At 38.5% G+C, this 20,337-nt stretch overlaps 1 protein-coding gene across 5 annotated transcripts in view; it reads left to right on the plus strand.

The window, feature by feature from the left end:
* The window catches only part of KATNIP (katanin interacting protein), a 62,536-nt gene that overhangs the window by 2,513 nt on the left and 39,686 nt on the right, over positions 1 to 20,337 (plus strand). For 3 of the 5 annotated variants that reach the window (XM_086622164.1, XM_086622169.1, XM_086622167.1), the window contains exons 4-11: positions 3,969 to 4,051; positions 7,084 to 7,218; positions 9,291 to 9,552; positions 10,979 to 11,128; positions 13,174 to 13,337; positions 15,438 to 15,550; positions 16,007 to 16,121; positions 16,512 to 16,718. In XM_086622164.1, the coding sequence (XP_086478290.1) occupies positions 3,969 to 4,051; positions 7,084 to 7,218; positions 9,291 to 9,552; positions 10,979 to 11,128; positions 13,174 to 13,337; positions 15,438 to 15,550; positions 16,007 to 16,121; positions 16,512 to 16,718 (1,229 nt within the window). Of the gene's footprint in view, positions 1 to 1,266; positions 1,270 to 3,968; positions 4,052 to 7,083; positions 7,219 to 9,290; positions 9,553 to 10,978; positions 11,129 to 13,173; positions 13,338 to 15,437; positions 15,551 to 16,006; positions 16,122 to 16,511; positions 16,719 to 20,337 lie in introns of all 5 variants that reach the window. The other 2 variants (XM_086622168.1, XM_086622166.1) reach the window with 2 other exon arrangements.

The following is a 20,337-nucleotide window of genomic DNA, read 5'->3' on the forward strand; positions in this document are numbered from 1 at the left end:
TGAGAGTTTTACAGAGGTTGCAGTCCAGAAGTGTTTGAAACATTTACCCATCAGAGCTGTAATTTAGTCGGTGAGGTTACTGGTCAGGCTGTGATAAAGAGACATTAGCATTTGAGCTTGATGGAATGAAATTCCATGGGACTCTTTCATCAGGATACTTAAGCTGACTGTATGTAAGAAACAGTCTCTGCAACAGCCTATCAATTTCTTAGTTGATCCCTAACTAATCCCAAAGTTTGATTCCCTTGCCTCTGCGTTCGTTAAACAGTTATAACTAAAGCTAGAAAATGATAAATGCATATAAATTGCCAGTGTAAAATAGTTGAATGCCTTTGTCTGATATATAACACCATTTGTAGACTTCAAGATCTGATGGACTACAGTGTTATCTGATCTGGTTATCTAAGTCTGGTGTCTTGTAGACAAATGGCATTTGATGACATAGACTGTAATCAAATTACATACAGTAATAGCTACATTAAGCTCATACATTATGTTTAAGCTATAATAGTAATCTTAAAAAGACAGCTAATCTTTATTTAAATGCTTGAAGTAAAGAAAATCTACTGTTTGCTGCCAGTGATTAGCTGGCTTTATTTAAAAATGCGTATTTGGTTTCTAATTTGTCTGCAGTCATAGAGAGCAGTGACAGGAATAATTTTGTGTGCATGAAGGTAGAAAGTGTGAGCTTACTGGCTTTCTAATCTGTTTAGCATAATGAAAATAAAGTTGATTTCACTAAATCCCTGTGTAAAGCAGTTTACCAGCCTTAGTCTGTTACCCTCACTCTTGCTACTACCTGTCTCTTAGAGTGTATCTTTTTAATTTGTCGCTGTGTAGGTAGTGTCTGCTTAAGCTTTATTTTCACTTAAAAATGAAGACAAAGAGTTAAAAAAGTTACTTAATATGGTAGTTTATTATGATTGAAAGTTTATTAATCTCAACAATACCAGAAACTGACTTTTCTTTCAGTAACCATGCCTCTAACCTTGATCTCTTTTTTTTCTTTGTTTTCCTTCTGCACTGGGTACCTACTGTTTGTTTCCAAGTGTAAGCGTGTTCAGGCTTAGCTGTCTGCTGCATGATTTCTGGCAGGTTATGCGGGATGGTGATGGGGAATCAGCTAGTCACCTCGTTTCACTGCTCCATATGAAAGTAAAAACTTGTGTGTAATGATGCAAAAATGTTCATGTTCCTGGATATTGGAAAAAGAAGGAAATGGTGTGCTCTGTCACAGTGGGATGATATGCCTTTAGGTAGCTAAAGAGGGTGTAAAACAACGTATTTGACTTTTTAGTCCAAAAATTATGCAGGGATATTGTGGCAGCAGCTGTAGTAGAACTCTGCCAAGAGGAATTTCCTCTTAAAGTTCTGTTGTGCAGCTGCCATCTCTAAGCTTAACCGAAGCTGATTGTTTTTATGGTCACTTAATGCCGTGTGATTCAGTTCAGGTGGGATACTTGGCTTGTCTTTGGGACCTTTAAAGACTTCAGTGGCAATTTTTGTTCCCTTCCTCAACTCCATCAGCTTAGAGACAGTAGCATTATCTCTGCCGAAGGCAACTCAGTGTTTTGCTGTTTCTTAGCTATTCAGTGTTGTTATTTTAAACATGTAGCTGCAGTGAAAGATAGCAACTAAATCATCATCCTGTCATTTTTCTTCTTCCATTTGATTTTACCACTAGAGTCCAGAGTGAGAGTCATTGGTGATCTGTATGAACTTCTTGCCTGCAGGTAGTACCTGAGCAATTTTGTGGTCTGTTTCATTTCTAGGCATTTCTTCTCAATGATTGAATATGATTTTACTTACAGAAGTGATTTCTAGCTGAGATACAGCACTGAATTTTCTTCCCTATCCATCTCTCATGAGAATTATTGCATCATTTATGACTTCTGAAGCGTCCTTCTATAGGATTAGTCTTCACTGAAAAATTAGGAGTGTGTGATACTTAATAATACAGAATGGGCACAATTTCCTCTTTGTGGTTCCTGAAAGCATCATCATAAATCTATTTGTCTGGACTGCTTTCTTTGCCTGTGTTCCCTAGGACTAGTTCATGAGTGTAGTGATTGATAAACTTCTTATGCTTAGGCTTGGTAAATGAATTAAAGTAAATGATGAGCTTACAAGGTTGTGAAACCGATGTCTCGGTACGCTGTCGTTTCTTTGGGTGTATAACCCAGAGTTTCACAACCAGGTATGTACTTCCAGTGAATGTTGGTGTGGTCACAAAGACGTGGCTTAAGGGTAGCACAGAGTCTCTTTTGATTATGATTTTGATGATCTACTACTCAGTTCTTTGCTACTGGAATGGGCACTGTCAGCTCAAGTCTCCAAGGGAATGACACCAGAGGACCTGTTTTGTGTGCTGAAACAGGTATTGATTGGTATTCACACCTCATCCGTCGCATGAGGAGGATGTTTTTGTTCTAAAGTAATGTTTGTAGCACAGAGGAGCAGCTCAGCTGCACCAACTGTTTCGCCAAACAAGTTAGTAGATATCTTGTTTCTTCCTTGGATCAGTCCTCTCTGTTCTTAGTCCTGTTTCAGGCCTAAGAGACAGATACTTTGTGCTGAAGCAGTAGAACAACCTCTTGTTCTTACTGCTCTGTAATTTTATGATCCCTCTAAATTGATAAAAGCGTATGCTGTTCCCCCAGGAATGGTCCTACCCTGTGCCTGTTCTCTCCTACCTGCTTGTACCAGCATTTGTGTGATCTCATGGTGAACAAAATTGCACGAGTGACTGCAATTAAAAGTAATCCTTCTTTGATGTTTTTCCGCAGTTGAATCTTGCCCTTATCAATTCTCTGAACAGTTCACTGTGCAAGTGTGTGTAGCATTGTCCAACCTAAAAAAGAAAATGTATTATAATGAGCAACCTGATCTAATTTTGAAGTAAGCCCTGCTTTAAATGGAAAGTTGGACTAGGTCACCTCCAGAGGTTCCTTCCAAACTAAATCTTTCTGTGATTCTATGACCTTTGTAGGACGACTGCTTCTTTTATTGGTAGTGCCAGTTTCTGCTGGCTTAGGGTGACCATTAAATTATGGCTTAAAGAAGAAAGGTTTTGCATCAGCTGTTTTTCTTCACTGAGAAGAAATGGAAGCTGTAAATCTGTCTTGGACATAGGAAATGAGATGCCTTTATTTAGGATGCTGTTGAGAAGGTTGGTGATGTCCTTGCTCCATTGAGGATGCTGATGTGACCTGGAAGATGTTTGTCTCAATCAAGGCATCTTCTCAAAAATCCATTGTTGCACTCTAAGTTGGAACTGGTTCCAGCCCAGGGGCCCCTAGTTCTGCTTGACCATACACAGAATTTTTGCAGAAGTTCTGGAATCAACTCTTCCTTGCCTTAGAAATGAAGGAAAATGGTTGTTTGTTCTTCATTTATGACTTGTACATAAAGAATCCTTCTCTGCACCGTATGTTAAATACCTAATATAGTCTTTTTAATCTGACAGTACCTTATGTTTCTGTGGTTTGAGAGTAAATACACACAATCCCTTTATAAACCCAGCATATCACGTGTTGTTCACCAGGACCCTGTCTATCAGAGTCTGCCTTCAGTAATATGGGTTCTGTGCTCTAGTTGGCTTCCTAAGACAGCTTACTGTCTACCCAGCTGGGAGTTAGAAGGATATGTGCCTCTATTCTAGCACGTATTTCTGTACTTTCCTATCAATGAATGTGGAGCTTAACATGCTCTTAAGGTATCTATCTTTAAACAATTTATGATGATGACTGTCTCTGAAGAGATTCAAAACTCCTGCTACTAATACACAACTAGCTAGTATATGAAGTGGAATTCCTTTTCAATTGTTGATATTGTTCACGTGTCAAACACTTACTCTTCTGTCCTTATCTGAGGAAAAAAAAATAAAGAACGCAAACTAAGGTGTATGTTGTCAAAGACTGTGTTTCTATTTTCTGTCTTCTAATTTTTGTCTCTATGTTCTGAAAAAGCAACGCGGCTAGAAGAGAGTGAGTTGCAAGAACCTGGCACACAGACTGCACCAAGCAAAATACAACGCAGAGGTTGGCTTCAGGTAAGAAACGGTTTGAAAGAATGCATCTTTGATCTTATTCTCAGATCAGAAATAATTTTAGGGGAAAGGGGTTGCAACTAGTAGATAGTGGGCAGCTGAGACTCTCCTAGAATCTGAGTCTTGGTTTGCTCTGGATACTGAGTGACAATGTGAAATGATACTCTGACCACTTTTGTGTCTACTTTGAAGTCTAGAGAGGCAAATCTCATTAAAAGGGTCTGGTTTCAGTGACATCCATCACAGAGACTTTTGTAGCCTTGACATGATTGGCTCAATCTGTCCTCCAGCGGAGTAGCTGGTGCTTGACATCTCCGATGGCAAGCCTAGAGGGCTTATCTCGTGCAGAGGATGAAGAATGTCATTTTGGAGATGCATCCCTGCCTGTCACTGCTATTCTTCACCCTGCAATAGTATTAAGGGACACAGAGGTGTAATTTGCATAGCTTGAGTTGTAATTTGTGATGGATTCTCAAAAATCAGAAGAGAGGAAAATGCGTATAGATAGTAAAAATACCCTACCTATAAGAAATTTGGGGTCATTAGCTACGTATTTGTTGGGTCACTGGAGAAACCTCAATGGTCTTTTTTTCTTTTGGTCTAAAGAAGGGTCTGGCTTAACCTCTCAAGGAATGTGACTTAATTGCCAGAACAACTGTGAATTCTGAATAACTGAGACATGTCGCCCAAATAATTACCCTACTTGATTAGCAGTTACCCTGGCTGGATGTCCAGTCCGTGCTTGAGTGACTGGGGATCAGGAGTCTGTGTCATTGCAGGTCAAGTGTTCATGTCATGCAGGTTTTCTTTTCTTTCAGCAAATGTTGCACATTCAAGTATTAAGGCTGCATTACTTTATTTACTTTATTTACTTTATTTACTGCTTAGTTGAACTCATTTTCACAACTCAAATTCACAATTGGAATTATTTAACTAAGGAAATGTGCCACCACTGAGTAAGATGCAGGTTGTCCCAGGCAGCTGTTTACTTTCCTAGTAATTTTCCCTGAGGGTTTTTTGGATAGCTAGAAGACCTAGCAATTCATGTTCCAAACTGTCAAACTTAGGCTATGCTAAGGTATGCTATGAGGTGGGAAGACAGACTTACTGAAAGAATGCGTTCTATTAAAAGCCAGGTTGTCTTAGGATCTTCTCTCTGGGACATCTCTGCTCCACTCACAAAATGGTAGAGGAGTGTATTAACACCAGATAACTAAGTTTAATATCATTACACTGACTTCTGGATCACATATTACCTTTAATGAAACAGTCCTCTTGCCATCGTTCACTTATGAGACTTGCCCCTATGGAATATGTCTGCACAGGAGTTCCAAAGCGGGGAAAAAAAAGCTACTTACAGATAATTTTGTTCCTTAAGAGAGGTATAAGCACTTTCTTCTTTCTCTTTTGTCATCTTTGGGAGTACTAAAATTCTGTGGTATGGGAAAATGAGTTTCTCAAATCTTCTACCCCTCTTTAGTCATGCTTGAGTAACTGACAGTGTGCATACTTTGATTGCATCCTAATTATGAATTAAAACAAATTAATTTGAACCACTTCTGCAGCTGTATCTGACATTTACAAAGGCAAAGAAATCTTTGTGCTTGAATGCTTATGGCATAACATTTCCCTCTTGTTATATTATATGGAAAAGTAATACATCTTCAAAAAATTGCAGTTATTTCAAATAGTCAAATTTGTACACAGACAAAATCACAGAATTATTGTGGTTGAAAGGGAACTCTTGAGATCATCTAGTTCAATCCTTGTGCTCAAGCAGAGCCAGTTCAAGCAAGTTGCCCAGGACCATGTCCAGTCAGGTTTTGAGTATCTCTACAGATGGAGATTCCACAACCTCTCCAGGAAACCTGTTCTGGTATTTGATCACCCTCACCGTAAATTTTTTTCTTCTGTTCAGGTGGAATTTAATGTATTTTTTTTAATTTGGGTTTATTACCTCGTGTCCTGTCAGCGAGCAGATACCTGTCAGATATTTATCCAAATTGATGAGATCTCCGTGAGCCTTCTCTTCCCCAGGCTGAAGAGTCCCAGCTTTCTCAGCATCTCCAGCAGAGCACCTTTGCTTGTTGGCTCGTCAATCATGCGTGCACTCTAGAAATCTCCTACATTGCTTGAGTCCTGCTGTTTTGTCTTTCCAGCAGATACCAGGTTTGTTAAAGTAGCCTATAATGACCAGGGTCTTTGAACTTGTGGATTCTTCCTGTTGTTTGAGGAGGGCCCCATCTACTTCTTCCTGATGAGCAGGTCTATGGCAGATACTGACTTCAACAGTGCTCATGCTGATTTGCCTGCTAGTTTTGACTCAGCAGCTCTCCACTGGCTTCTGACCTGTTCCTTCACAGAGCTCCATGCATTCCAGCTCTCTCTCACATAAAGGATGACAGCTCCTCCTCATCGTACCAGCCTATCTTTCTTAAAAAGCCTGTATCCATCCATTGCAGTATTCCAGTCTTGTGAGCTATCCCACCCTATCTCTGTGATCCCAATGAGGTTGTAAACAGATATAAGCTTATAACTCCTCCTGTTTGTTCCCCATGTGTTCTCCAGTGCTGTAGATGCATTTCAGAGAGTCACCCAAGCGTGCCAATTCCCCAGAAGGGGCACGAGAGCTTTCGCCATAAGGCTGTTCCACCAGCACTTCTTTATATGCTTGCACTTGGGGGGATTCCACTTCAGCTATTTTGTTGCTATGTCCCTGCTCCTATGGTTTCTTCACTTACTGGTGAGGTGAGGGGTGTGAATCCTGATGGGCACTCACTTTGGTGCCAGACACAGGATGTGTGCTGGGCCTGACCCGTTCTGGGGATAGTAGCAGCAGGTGAGGAGTTTGACTGGGGCAGTTAAACCATAATGCAGGGGCCCAAAGGTGAGCTCAGGGAGGACAGAAACCTTCCATGGAACAGGGAAAAAGGTTCCTTGATCTGGATTTTGTTATGTAAAATGTGATGATTATTCTTTTTGTACTGCTGATGGCACAAAAGATGTCTAATTTCTTTCAATGCTTCTTTTAACAGAAAGCTGTGGAGATTAAAACAGAAAGGGGGGCCAAGCTCTGCATTAAACCTCCTCTTGAGTACTCTGAGGATTTTGAACCTTATGAAAGCTTGAGTGTGGAGACAAGCGGTGATGATCCTCTCTGTTACTCCCAGGTACAATTGCCAGTTGCCTTCTATTGTTCATGGTAGTGTCAACTGAAATGTGAGCAGGCCCAGATATGGGTCTTGACTAGAGCATGCAAACCCAGTGTGTAGTGTTTCTTTCACTAGATGATTTTGCAGTGATGAGATGTGACATAAAGAAAGAAAAAACGAATAGGAAAAAGTAAAACTACTTTGAAAAGTTATGACATGTTAAGTCCTAATTTGAAGAAGTAGAATATTGTCTCTGTTGGACAGAAGCAAGGTATTTCATGCAGGGAGACTCTTCCAGTTCACTTAGTGGTTGTCGACATGAACGTTGCTCTTGGCTACCAGGTTAGAGAAAACTTAAATAACTTTCTCTGGGTTTAAGACAGTTTTTGAATAATCATGCTGAAATTGTTGCGTGTCATTGTTTTATCTAACAGAAATCAGAGTAAAGTTTTAAAAATACTATGATCAATAGAGTTACTTTCCATCAAGGGTTGTTACTGCAACAACTCTGCTGTTTGACAGTTCAGCCTTCCATTTGGTTACTGATTGCAGTTGATTCTAGCACACTTCACGAATGTCCACTCCTTGAAAAAAAAAAGAGTAAACAAACAAAAATTTATGAATCTTTTTCTGCCTAATTAATTAAAAACATCAGTAAAGGATTTCTGGGTAGTGGAGTAGCATCTATATATGAAATTGTCTATAGATCTTACTGCTGACATCAGACAAGCTTCCCAAGCATGTATTCTAGCTTGCATCTTTCTACCTTTCCTATATTGCTTTTGAGCTTATGATTTATTTTTTTTTTGCTCTACAAACAAGTAATTTGTTTACAGTGATGGATATTTATCATCATTGATGGATATTTATAATCATTTATGTGTAAGGAGTAAGCTAATAATTTTAAACCAAAACCCCACTTTTCATTGTGTTCCAGATGGAAATACTTTTGGTTTTCCTGGAGCTGTAGTGTATTTTCTTGAGTGGTTTGTTACAATGCAGACGTCATGAGGCTTCAAACTAAAAGAAAGCTTGTACAATTCCCTGTCAAATAGCTAGAAATATTGGTCTTGACTGTCATAAAGATATGCTCAATATCACACCTCAGGTTGCTTATAGACCCTTTTTTGAACCTGTTTGCCTGCTCTTTGTAATATGTTTCTGTCAACATGGATTTCCTAACAAGTGTAATCTGTAACAGAAGGGCAGCTCGAAGCTTTCACTGCGAACTGAACATACACTGTCACAGTTTGTTTGTACCTGATATAGTGTCAGGTTTTTGTTTTACTCATACAGTTTGTGCACCTGTACTTCGTTGGTATTAGAGTTTTGAGATAAACAGGAAAGAAAATTCATTTAAGATATGCAAGGTCTTTTCCTTTTACATTCTTCAAAACAAAAGGCTCTCCAGCATCATCTGTGCTGTTTGTGGCATATACTGAGAGAGGCAGGGCAGTTTTTTTACACAGTATATTTCAAAATAGATCAATTTTTTTCATAAAATCCTGTTACAGTGTGTCCAATTAAAAAAATTGGTGCGAACTGGAAGCTTAGTCCATTAAGCAACAAGTCTTCTCTACTATTTCTGAAGTACAGAAGTGTACAAGACAGGACTATTGTCACCTATCCACTTGCTTATTGAGAAGTTGCTATTACATTAGCTTTGCAGTCTTGGGAAGGCATTTGGAAAATTTGGATTGCAGCTAGCCTTCAGAAAGCCATCTGAAAGATATGGTAATCTAACTGTGTGAGACTGGAAAAATAGTTACTCTTGCCCTCTCCGTTATTTACCTCCTGTTTGTAACTTATTCCTAAAAATTGATTTTGCACATAAAAATTCCTTGGCCTACAGAATTTTCCTGCAAGGATTCCGATGAGAAGGAACAAAGGAATTGTAGGATGATTCTTCTTTACAAGTCCTCATTAGAGGAGTGAAGACAAACATAGGAATGTGAATATTTTTAGCTGAATCATGGCTCTGATTTCATGAGAAGATTTTTCTTTCTGTAGATGAGGAAGAGGCAGCCACATTGATTTATTTTAAAATACATGTTTGAGTTTTTCTGACAAATCTGTTTCAATTGTACCAGAAATCGAGAAGAAGTTTGGAACTCAGTTTAGAAGAGAAAAGGATGGAAGAACACTCTCTTAGTGATGATTATGAATCTGTTGAAGAGGATTTGTTTTCAGAACCATCTCCCACCGAGGAAACAATTGCCAGCTTTGGAGGCCTTCAGTTGCATAGCAGTAGATCGCTGCAGAAAGAAGCTTCTGAAGATCAGGATGCTGGGAGATGCTCTGGCCTTGATTCTGGTGCCCTTACTGTGATGGAGTTCAACCAGGATCAAAGTAGTAAGTCTCTGTGTATTATTTAGTACCGCAGTAGGGTAATAATTCTTCGAGAGCATTCCTTCTAAGGGAATCGCTGCTGGTTAATCATGAATGGTTACTCTGTACCCTCCTGAGTTTTCATGCTCTTCAGCAAACCTGTTGTTTTAATCTCCTGATCTGGGAGGCTTGCTTCCTCTTACTACTATGTTAAGAAATTTTTTGCACAAAGATACAGCCCTGGTTAACTCACTTGCATCACCAGGCCTAGACACTTGAACTAAGATTGTCTCAGACTGTCTATGAGATTTCTCAAGAAATTATTATTTTTTAAAATATAATTTGGACTGGTTTTGCTGTAATCCAGACAGCCAAATCTTCCCAGTCTCAACTTCCTCTATTTCACATCCTGTGTACTGGACATCTGTTGTTACAGCATGTGCTGTTCATCCCTGATGAAAGATGCATTAATTTGAGAAAACAAATCTATCTGACTAGGAGCCACTTCTTTTTGTCAGGTCTCCTTTGCAGACCTCAATGTCCAACCCCAAAACCAGTCACTAGATCTCAAAGATGTTTAGATGTTGTTAAAGGCAGAAAGTTTAGGCAGAAAACAGACCTTGACCTACATTCAATATTTCTCAAAATTCCCTCCCCACTCATTTCAGGTACATTCATTGGTTCTGGTGGGTTTTTTTTTTTTTTTTTTTTTTTTTTTTTTTTTGTGATTTTGTTTGTTTGTTTTTGTTTTGTTTTGTTTCTTTTTTTTTTACCTTTTCCTTACCCATAGTTAATTCCCTAACTTAAGAGGAACAGTCTTTGAACAAATTAGGTAAAGGAGTGTTCCTCTCGTTATCATAGAGGTGAGTGTAGTGTCAGTGGGGAGAGGTGGAAGAAGGGGTGGAGCAGCAGTGAGAACAAGATCTTTAGGAGAGTACATGACTTTTTTTTTTTTCCAGAGAGAAGTTTCAAAGCTGTAATGCAAACAATGGAGGCATTAATAATTCTCAAATAAAAAAGTGAAGAAGTACTCTTATGAACTACACTAGGCAACCCTATCCCCCTTTGAAACTTCTAAATAAGACATTTTAGTCTGTATTTTAAGAATTTACTTTGGTATAACTATGTTAATAAGTGACTCAGGACTTCTTATTTATTTTTGCTTTTCTTGACAGTAATGCAGGTAAATATCTGCTACACATGAGATGTATTGGTACCTTATTGTGATATATTTTATTTCATTTCACAAAGTCAGTGCAAGCCATGCATATGTACTTCTACATCAACAGAACAGGATCAGTGAAAGGCAGGGAGGAGGGAGGTTCTCACTGTAATTACGCCAGCATAATTAAAGTGGCAAAATTTTAGCAGTTAAGATCCAGTAAGTTTTCCCTGGCTGGCTGCTCCTAAATACCTCTGAAATTATTTCTGTTCCCTTGCTATCTTGCAGAAGTGAAGCCACTACGAGTTCTCTCGGCAAAAAGAAAAGATAATGCTGAAATGTACATTCCTGTTAGACCAATCGTGGTAAAAAATAAAATCTCTCGGCCACTCTCCGCTGAGTTCTTGGAGCGGGAAAGACATGAAGGAATTTGTTCTAGTAAGAAATAAAAATATGTAATGTCAATAAGGAGAGTTTTCATGCTTTTTTCTCACCTCTGGCTCAGATATAATTTCACCACACATCTGTCATTATGCAATTTTTTTCTTAGCTGTTGTCTCCTTTTTTTTTGTGGGGTGTTTTTACCACCTTGAGTGTTTTAAGTAAAATTGTGAGAAAGTCCAGAGCCTGTGTACTTTTTATACTTTAGTCTTCTGCTACGACTTTACTACCTTCCTTCTCTTTTTGCTTCCACAGCATAAGACTCTTTCCTCTCCCTTTCAATCCTTGTGCTTGCTCTGTGTTTCCATTTTCCTCCTGGAGATCTGTTCCCTACGGTATTAACAGCAGCAGTTGACACTTTGGTGGAAGCTTTTAACACAATGCATTTATAGCAATAAAGGCATAGTTTTCCATAGCACAGCAAAACTAGCTGTGTTGCTGCAAGAGACTGTGCTTGAATTACAGCTCAAACACTGCAAATCGGTCTCCAGTGCTGGGGAGATATGCTGGTATCTAGTACCATACCAGAAAATGTTTCTCCTGGGCTGGAGAACACCATTTTGAAGGCACTGCTGCTTATTCCAGAAACCTGCTGCTAAGGTGTAGTCTTCACCTGGGCTAAAATACCCCCAACAAACAAACCCCAAATCCAGGGGCTGAAATCATAGCTGCAGTTGTTATTTCAGCACAGTCCTTAGTTGGACAAGTCTGATGAACTCAAGTTTTGAAAGGTCTGAGATAAAGTTTTCAGACTTACCATACTCTATGTTTAAGACACTCTTTTCAAAAAAGCAAAGTCCTTGTGTGTTCCAAGAAAGCAATAAAGCTAACAGTTTTGAAAAATCAAAATATTAGTTTCTTAATTGGCAGAAAACCAAACTGAGGAAAAGAAGCTAATTCTTTCTGGCTTCAGAATAGATCTTCGTTGTAGCTTCTGAGGCCCTCACCCACCATCTGTCTGAGCAGATGCTTGCTTTGACCATTTTCCAAAGATGTGTATAGCATTTTCTCAGGTTATAATAGTGCTTGTTAGAAGTGTTTCTGTCCAACTATCACATTAAATCCTTAAATTAATTTCATTTCACAGGGATGGTATAGTATAGAAAAATAAAAAGAACTTTATTCTCTCCCTGTATTGCAAAGACGACTAATGCTTGTTGAAAGTTTTTTTTGAGTGAAGATGGCATAGGGTTTAGAGTGTGAACACATGCAAATCTCAATTCAGTTTTAACATCCTGTCTTTTCAAGGTAGACTCCGTGTTCCTAACATCCACTGCCATTTTACATTCCTGCTTAGTAAACCTCACTGCAGCATTATGAGCACGCTTGTGTATCAGCCTGTTATTCAATATTTTCACCTGATCTTAATGTCTGTACAACTTTGTTCTTGTTTCTTTCCTTGACTTTCAAAGTCCTTGAATATAACCACTGTGCTTCTCTTTTAGTCCAATCTCAGACCTTCTATTGTTAAATTTTATTTCCTTTCTTTTAAACCTGTTTATAGCCTGTGACATTTCTATTTCTCCATGATGTTTGGGAAGATTGGGATGTGTATGGGCATTTTTATGACTACTTAAGTGGTAAGGTCATTTATTTTGCCTTGCAAATAGCATCTCCTGACTCCGTTTGTTTTGCTGGAAGACTCTGGGGATTCCTCAAAAATAGCTGAACACCCCAGTTACATTGAAAAATTCTGGTATGCTGAAATTATACATACTTTTTTCAGTGAACTGTTACGAGGCATTTCCATCAAATACCTGAACAAAGCAAGTACAAAAAATCTTAAAGCATAAAAATTATGTTTCTCATTTGTCAATTTTCCTCCTCTTATGATACTGTTTCAGCTGTTGTCTAAAGTAGATGTCACCTGGAATCTTCATATAAAACCAAATTGGAGCAATTCAGCCTCTCTTGGGATGGTTAAAGACTGCTAGCAAGCCCTGTGTCAGTAACTGAATTGGATGTTTCAAATATACACTGTTGTAATGTTCCATACTTATATGCCTGGACAAATTAATATTCCTTGCTTCTTTTGGTGGCAGGACCATTAAGTCGACCAGAAAGACCACTTTCAGCAGCCCGAAAGAGTGAATGTGAGAAGGATCCTGATCTCTCAGTTTCAGCTGTGGTTAAAGCAATGCAAATTGAAAATGAAGTCTTGCAGAGAGATCTGCAAAGGCAGACAGTTTCCACAAGCCCTCAAAAGGTATGGCAAAATAGAGAAAAGGGCTATTTGATCAAGTAGCAAAACCCCCATGAATTAAATCTCTTACACGTTAAGATTACGTAGGAATGAATGGTGATGCCTCTGAAGTATAATTGAATTGTATTATTCCTCCACAGAGTGATTTTCTTTAATCTGCTTCCTCAGGATAGCATCCCACAGCTCTCTCTTGGTTTCAGGGATCACTGAGCAACTGATAGACCGGTCGCGTGATATGCCTGTACAGTCAAATGCACAGCTGCAGGACCAGTTGAGCCATTTCCATTCTGGAAGCTTCTTAAAAGAGATAATGAGTGATTTCCATACCAATAAATCCTACCTTCCTACTACACTCATTAATACGGGCACTGTTCCCTGTTAATGCACGCTCTGCTTTTGGAGCGGAGCCATCATGTACGCTGCGGGCTCTTAGTGAGGAGGAGCTAGTATGGGTTTTCTGCACCAATGTGTGTACATCTCTTATCTCCAAAAACCATGTTTAAAAGTGATTTAGAAACTCAAAAACAAGGAAATCAACAAAAATCCATCCCTTTCTGATTCAGGTCAGACAATTGTTCCTTGTTAAGTTAAAGAATAAGGAAGTTTGTGTTGATGATCTTAGCTAAACTTTGAGAATAACCAGTAATTCAGTTCTCCTAACAGAAACAAAATACCTTCAGAAATTTGGGCATTGACTGAAATTGACAAAACTGTCTGTTATGGACAGTGTTCATGGATTCAAAGTCTGCTTCCAGTTTGGTGTTTAGGAGATTCATTTTTGTAGGAAGGAAAAGAAATATGCCCAGACATTCTTGGAGTTCCTTGTTTGAATTCTGAGGGTTTCTGAGACAGCTGACTACTTTAACCTGAGCTGATGCTCCCTGAAGTTGTGAGTTTATGCCATGATGAATACGTATCCACTGTCATTGCTGAGCCAACATTAGGTTTCTGGGGAGTTTTGGTTAGGAGCGAAGATTAAAATGTTCTTTTACTGTAGGTAAGTATTTTACATATGATTTCACCATCTAGGTCAACTTTTCAATCCTATTCCCTTGTTTTTTGAGATATTTATAGCTTTATGATTGAGAGAACAAATTCCATTGAATGTTCTCACATAATGTATCTGCCTGCTAACATTAGGACTAATTTTAATACTATTGTGCTTAAATGAAAAATAATGAAATAGTACTTTAAATGGATGTAATTTTACCCTGACACTTGAGAAGGAGTTTCAAAAACCCACTATGAGTTCTTAGTCTTAAAGCTGACCTAAATGATCTTCCAGAAGTAATTTAATTTTGCTTACACAATTATGGGATTGTGGGACTTGGCCTGTGATATTTCAATGTGTAACTGTGCGGATTTTTTAATACTAAAAAAGTAATTAACTTCTAAGCATTTTAGAGTTCTCTTTCTCTTCAAAAGTTATAGAAATAGAATTCACCTAAGAACAGAAGCACTGCCGTTCCTCATCTGACTAGTTGTTCACTGTGCTGAGTATTCTGTCTCTGACGGAAGCTAGCAACAAATTTTTACAAAAAATAACAAAGGGAGCAGAGTGTACTTACAAAGTGGGGTACAGGCAGAGAAAGAGCCCAAAGCATTGTATGAACTGCAGGGCTTTTCCTCTCTTTTCTCTTAGACGGTCACTACTGATAATTCTTTATTTTAAAAAATAAATCAATATTTTATTCCAATAAAACCGAGCTTTTTTTGGGTTTAAAAGTCTTTATGATCCTTTTTTGGAGAAAGAGAAAGTCTAGGCAGACCTGTGCCAAACCTTTGGCCAACACTGAATCCTACCAAATGTACAAAATGAGATTTGAGACATATATGTATAGGTATCTTTAATAGTCATCGGAGAATGCTTTTACGTTACTTTTCTTGCACATAGGAGATCAAGCTCCAAGCTCAGCTATTTCATTGCACATCAAGACTAGTTCTGTGAAATGTGTTTTAACTCAATATAGAGTTACAGATTGGCTCAGGTTAGCTGAGACCAGAGCTAGACCCAAACTCTTATTTATTCCAGAGATGCAGACTGATACTCATTGGTATGTAGAGAACAATGTGAATGAAACACGTTCATCTTTTTTCACATAGAAGAAATTTGTTGTTTCATCTGTTGTTTCTGCAACGCCTGAACCTCCAGAAAAAAGCCAGACAACGACTGCAGTCACAAAAGCTGTTGAGAGAATTTGTCCTTTTGGCAGCAGGTATATATACTTCCTTTAAGGTTAGCTTCCTTTTTTTGGAGGGATACTTTTCAATACACTACCAGGTGTAGAGTAGTACCAGTACACCTGATAATCTGTAGATACCTGAGACATCACGCAAGTAGTAGCAAATCAGGGAGAAGGTTCCAGTCTCTGTGAATCAGGGAACTGCCCGTATCTCCCACTGTTTGTCTTTATACTACCTATGTATTACTTTCTCAGACTGCCTCAGAACCAGCAGAGAACTGGAGCTCAGTCTTTTAACCAAACTCCATGTATCTAAGGTGGGATACTGCAAAGGTTGTTATTCAGTGTGGGTGTGACGGTACATGGGATTCTTCTGTGGGGTGTATGGGTTCGTCCTATCATCTCTTCACCTTCACACCAACAAAACTGCTTCTTAAAAATACAAGAATTATGATGAGATAACACATAAAAGAACATGTTACGTTTCAGACAACAGAAGAAACTTCTGAAAGTCCTTCAGGAGGCTGAGAGCCATTCTGCCTGCAATAATGACACATTCCTACCTGACAACAAATCTGAAGTAGATTCTGTGTTGAGAGAGAAGGTTTGTGTATATATGCACCATAACTGATGCTTCCCAGTATTACTGAAATAAAAATGCATTGAATGTTCTGTATTCCTCTGATTCTGCCCCATGTCAACTAATCGTCAGAATGACAGAGGAATGAGACAAAGAACAGAGAGCTGTTTTCTCCTTAGACTTTGGAGTGGACTGGAATCTAAGAGGTTGATAAGTTCTCTTCTCTTACCCTGCCATAGATTTATGAGTTGGTGTGGGGTGGAATTGGTGGAACCCATGATGGTTGAATGTCATCCGGATAGCCTTGAGTTTGCAAGCTTTTTGCACCAGTATTGTCGTCTTAACAGTCTTTATTTAGCTGCACATTTTATTGTTTTGTCACTTACATTTCTACCATATTTCATTTGGGTCCAGATGACAACAAGTATGGAAGTACGTGATGCCATTTATGTGACTATGGAACTTCTTTCTAACTGGGGAGATCCAGTACACGTGGGCCTGAGCGAGGTGGAATTCTTTGATTTGTGCAACGAGAAGATATTTGTGTCTCCTCATGATGTGGACATTCGAAATGCTGACAACCGAGGGGATTTGTGCTGCTTGGTCAATAAGAACTTAAATGTAAGACAGCTTAGTCCTGTATGTGAAAATTTCTCATTATGCTATTTCTTTAATATTCCATCACTAGGTTTTTGTTTAGAAACATGATTGCATTTTGAATCGGACTTGCATAACAACTATCTGATAATTCAAAAAATACAAATATTATTTATTATTAACAAATCCGTCTTTCCCATTCAAGATGTTGGTATTTGGTTATAATTTTGGTTTAGGACAGAATTTGATTAATTTGCATGACAATTAACTGAGGGAGGCAGCTTTAACTCTGCCTCCTGTCATATTAACTCTGTGGTATTATCTTGGATGAAAGAACACATTCAGTTTTTAAAGTATTGGGGTATAATCATAGTATCTGTAGAATGAGATCACAAAACTTTTAAGGACGGAATTTCACATTTTTACAGTAAGTCTGCTGTTAAACTTGAGGAATTCTTGTGATCTGAAGGTATGGACGCCTCACTGCTAACTTCTTCCAGATGTTTAATATGAATTTAAGTAAACTTAAGAAGGAAACATGCTTATTTTCTCCTGTCCCCTTGTTATCCTTTAACCTAGGGAAGGATCAGAAAGAATAAGAATGTGTAGGTAGGTAGCTTTGAAGAAGGAATTAAGAAAAATCTGTGGTGTGATAAAAGAAGATAATTTCATGGCTTTTCTGTGAGATAGTAAGATGAGGAGACATGAGATACTTACATACTAAAGACAACGGACAAAAGACAATAACTGGGATGAAATCCTGATGCTACTAAAGAAATTAGCAAGTGTCCATAGCCCTTCATACTGCCATGATTTCATTTGTGCTGCACATTTGCTGCATGTCCTTTGTCTCCATGGGCCTTCAGAGCTAGGATTCTAGTAAAAATGAGTATGATTTTAGTGGATGAGGATACTAAATGACTTAGTCTGTTAAAAAATGTAAATTCTAACTCATTTCATGCTAGTGATACTTTTCTGCTGGCAGGGTGAGTGAGAATAGAAAGAAGGCAAGTATGCAGTATTTTGAAATTTAGTTGAAACTCAGTATGCAGTATTATTTCCAAACAAATATTTTTACTTGAAACATCTTTCTTACTGTCTCCTGAAAATTATGGTTTAGGTGTCGTAAATGCCTATCCTCTTTTATGGACTGTGCTCTCTGATGAATGACACTCAGTGGTAGGAGGAGCGACTCTCAGACTTTCTAAATAATTATAAATTGTGTAGTAATATACTCATTAATCCATTATAAACCTGTTATTCTCAGCATTTCTCATATATTTATATATCCCATTATTCTTAAGTAATGAGGTTTTATATGACATTGATTAATATATTCCTTTGATTTGTGACACTGTAATCTCCTCTCCTGAAGCTGGAAAGGTATTGCATCAGAGAAGATGCAATCTGGACAGGGAACATGGCCTTAGAGTGTGGGCATGTGACAACTGAACTGCAGCCTCCTTCAGAAGTCAAAGCAGCATTTCCAGTTTGTGTACATTTCAGATCATACAGGAAAGCTTTTGGGTGTGTTAGAAAAAACAAATTGATGATTCTCCAAGCAACTAACATTTTCAACAGAATGAACACTAACATGAAACTTACTTTGTGGAAAACTCACTCTACCACGGTTAAAACACTTCCATCTTTGATCATTTGGGTGTCTGTTTGTCTTTGAGAAGAGACATACTCTTATTGAAGTTCAGGAGTTGCATTTATTTATTTATTACCCTTGCAGACTTTTAAGAACACTTAAATTACCTCCTCCCTTGTACTTCGTGATGTGCTGTAAAAGAAGATGATGCCTGGCAGAACATCAGGTGCTCTCAACTAGGGAAATAGTGCCTGATGGAATATAATGCTTAATAAGACATAGATTAGGCATTTCATTGAAGTCCTTTTCCATAAACCTTTTTATTTCCTATATGCGTATATATGTCTTTTAAACCTCAGAATAATGAGGACAGAGAACTGTAATTCTAGAAATATCTAACAAAAGTATTTCTTCACAATGGTGAACCCTTACACTCACGTCATTCCTCTTCACAGTGCTCGAGCCTTCCATCAGGTGTACCTCCAGTATCAACACAAAGGAGTGTCTCGGGGCTAATCTCTCACAAAATCTAAGACCAAAGGTTCGCACTCTTACTTTTTTCCCTTGATTCAGTTCAAAAGTAATTCCTACTCCTGACATACCAGGTTCACCCTGATAGATTTTTCAGTGGTAGTTGCAAAGACAGTAAGTAACTCCAGACTCCAGTATATCGTGTGAAGGGAAAGACATCACCATCACTCTTAGTGATAAAACACGAGAGTCCTCCACAGTCTCATGAGTTTTGCCATGGATTCATCAAGGTGCCTTCAAGTTCTGGTGTCAGATCTTTAACATGCAGACAGAGACTCTAACACCTGTGAGTTTGTGTATCCTCAGTCCTAAGCAGTTAATTCCACTGATAAACAAAATTATCTCTACAGCTGCCTCTCACTCAAGACAATACTTGGGCCTGGCTCTGATATGCCTTCTATTGTTTGGAAGATCATGTGCAACTTTACAGAGTAACCAGTGCGAGGCGTAAACAGGTCTCTCCAGAGTCCATTTTCATGCCAAATCTCATGCCCTACTGTGAAGGCAGCTCTTGCACTATCTCAGTACGCACCAGAACTTACTGATTTCTAGGGCATCAGGTCCTGACTTGAGAGATCTGGAGATGGATTGCTCATCAGATGTTGTTTGCTGTTAGAAAATGATATTTTTAATCATTCTTGTCCATAGTGTGGCTTGGGTAACTTGATCTAGCTTTGAAGTTGATCCTGGAATTGGGTTCATGCTGATTTGAGGGCTATCCTTCACTTCTTTGATATTAAGAGGCTTCTTTCTTTTTCTGTATAGAAAGGATTAAACCTGTCTGGCACTCTGATGGCTGTTTGTGCCCAAAACTGACATTCAAAGCAACGACAGACTCCCAAATCTTTTTCAGAGCCCTCTGGGGCAGAGACATTTTTAACCATCAGAGCCTGGAATATGTAGATGACCACTATGAGAAGTGGATCTATTCATGATACCTTTGAACAGACTGGCAGAGCTCTGTCCTCACCATCGTTAGGCACACATCTAAAGTACTCACAGGAAAGTTTTGTAGTTACTGCCTTTAGGAAAAACTGAAAGACTCACTTCAAAATGAAAGAATGTGGAAAAGTACTGACTGTGTACTGACCGTATGTACTGTGTATCCTTGAAAACAGAAAGGAGCTAATTTGTCTGCTAATCTCAGATCACTGAAACGTCGTATGTTTCCCTTGTGCCCTTGTTCATCTCTGTTTTGGGGTAACATTTGACATCAAGTACATTAGTATTTAGCACTTTGATTTTAAAACTCTTACTCCTTGCTTCTTTCTGAGCTGCCACACATCTTTATCCTCCATTTCTGAACATGTAGAGGTAGCAGTTCTGAACAATGTCCAGAATTAGGCATTCTTTGATACTTTAAAATGTCTCGATTGTCATTTGTCTGTAAAATTCACCTTGGGAGTTTCTGTGATATCTTAGAAAATCTCAAATGTAGAGTCCTATATATAGCTCTAAGGAATAGATCTGTAAGTGAAATCAGTTGTCTGCAAAGCCTGATTAAAATAAAGGCAGTGA

The sequence above is a fragment of the Tauraco erythrolophus genome, chromosome 17 (assembly GCF_009769465.1).
Source record: "Tauraco erythrolophus isolate bTauEry1 chromosome 17, bTauEry1.pri, whole genome shotgun sequence".
In the NCBI taxonomy this organism is placed as follows: domain Eukaryota; kingdom Metazoa; phylum Chordata; class Aves; order Musophagiformes; family Musophagidae; genus Tauraco; species Tauraco erythrolophus.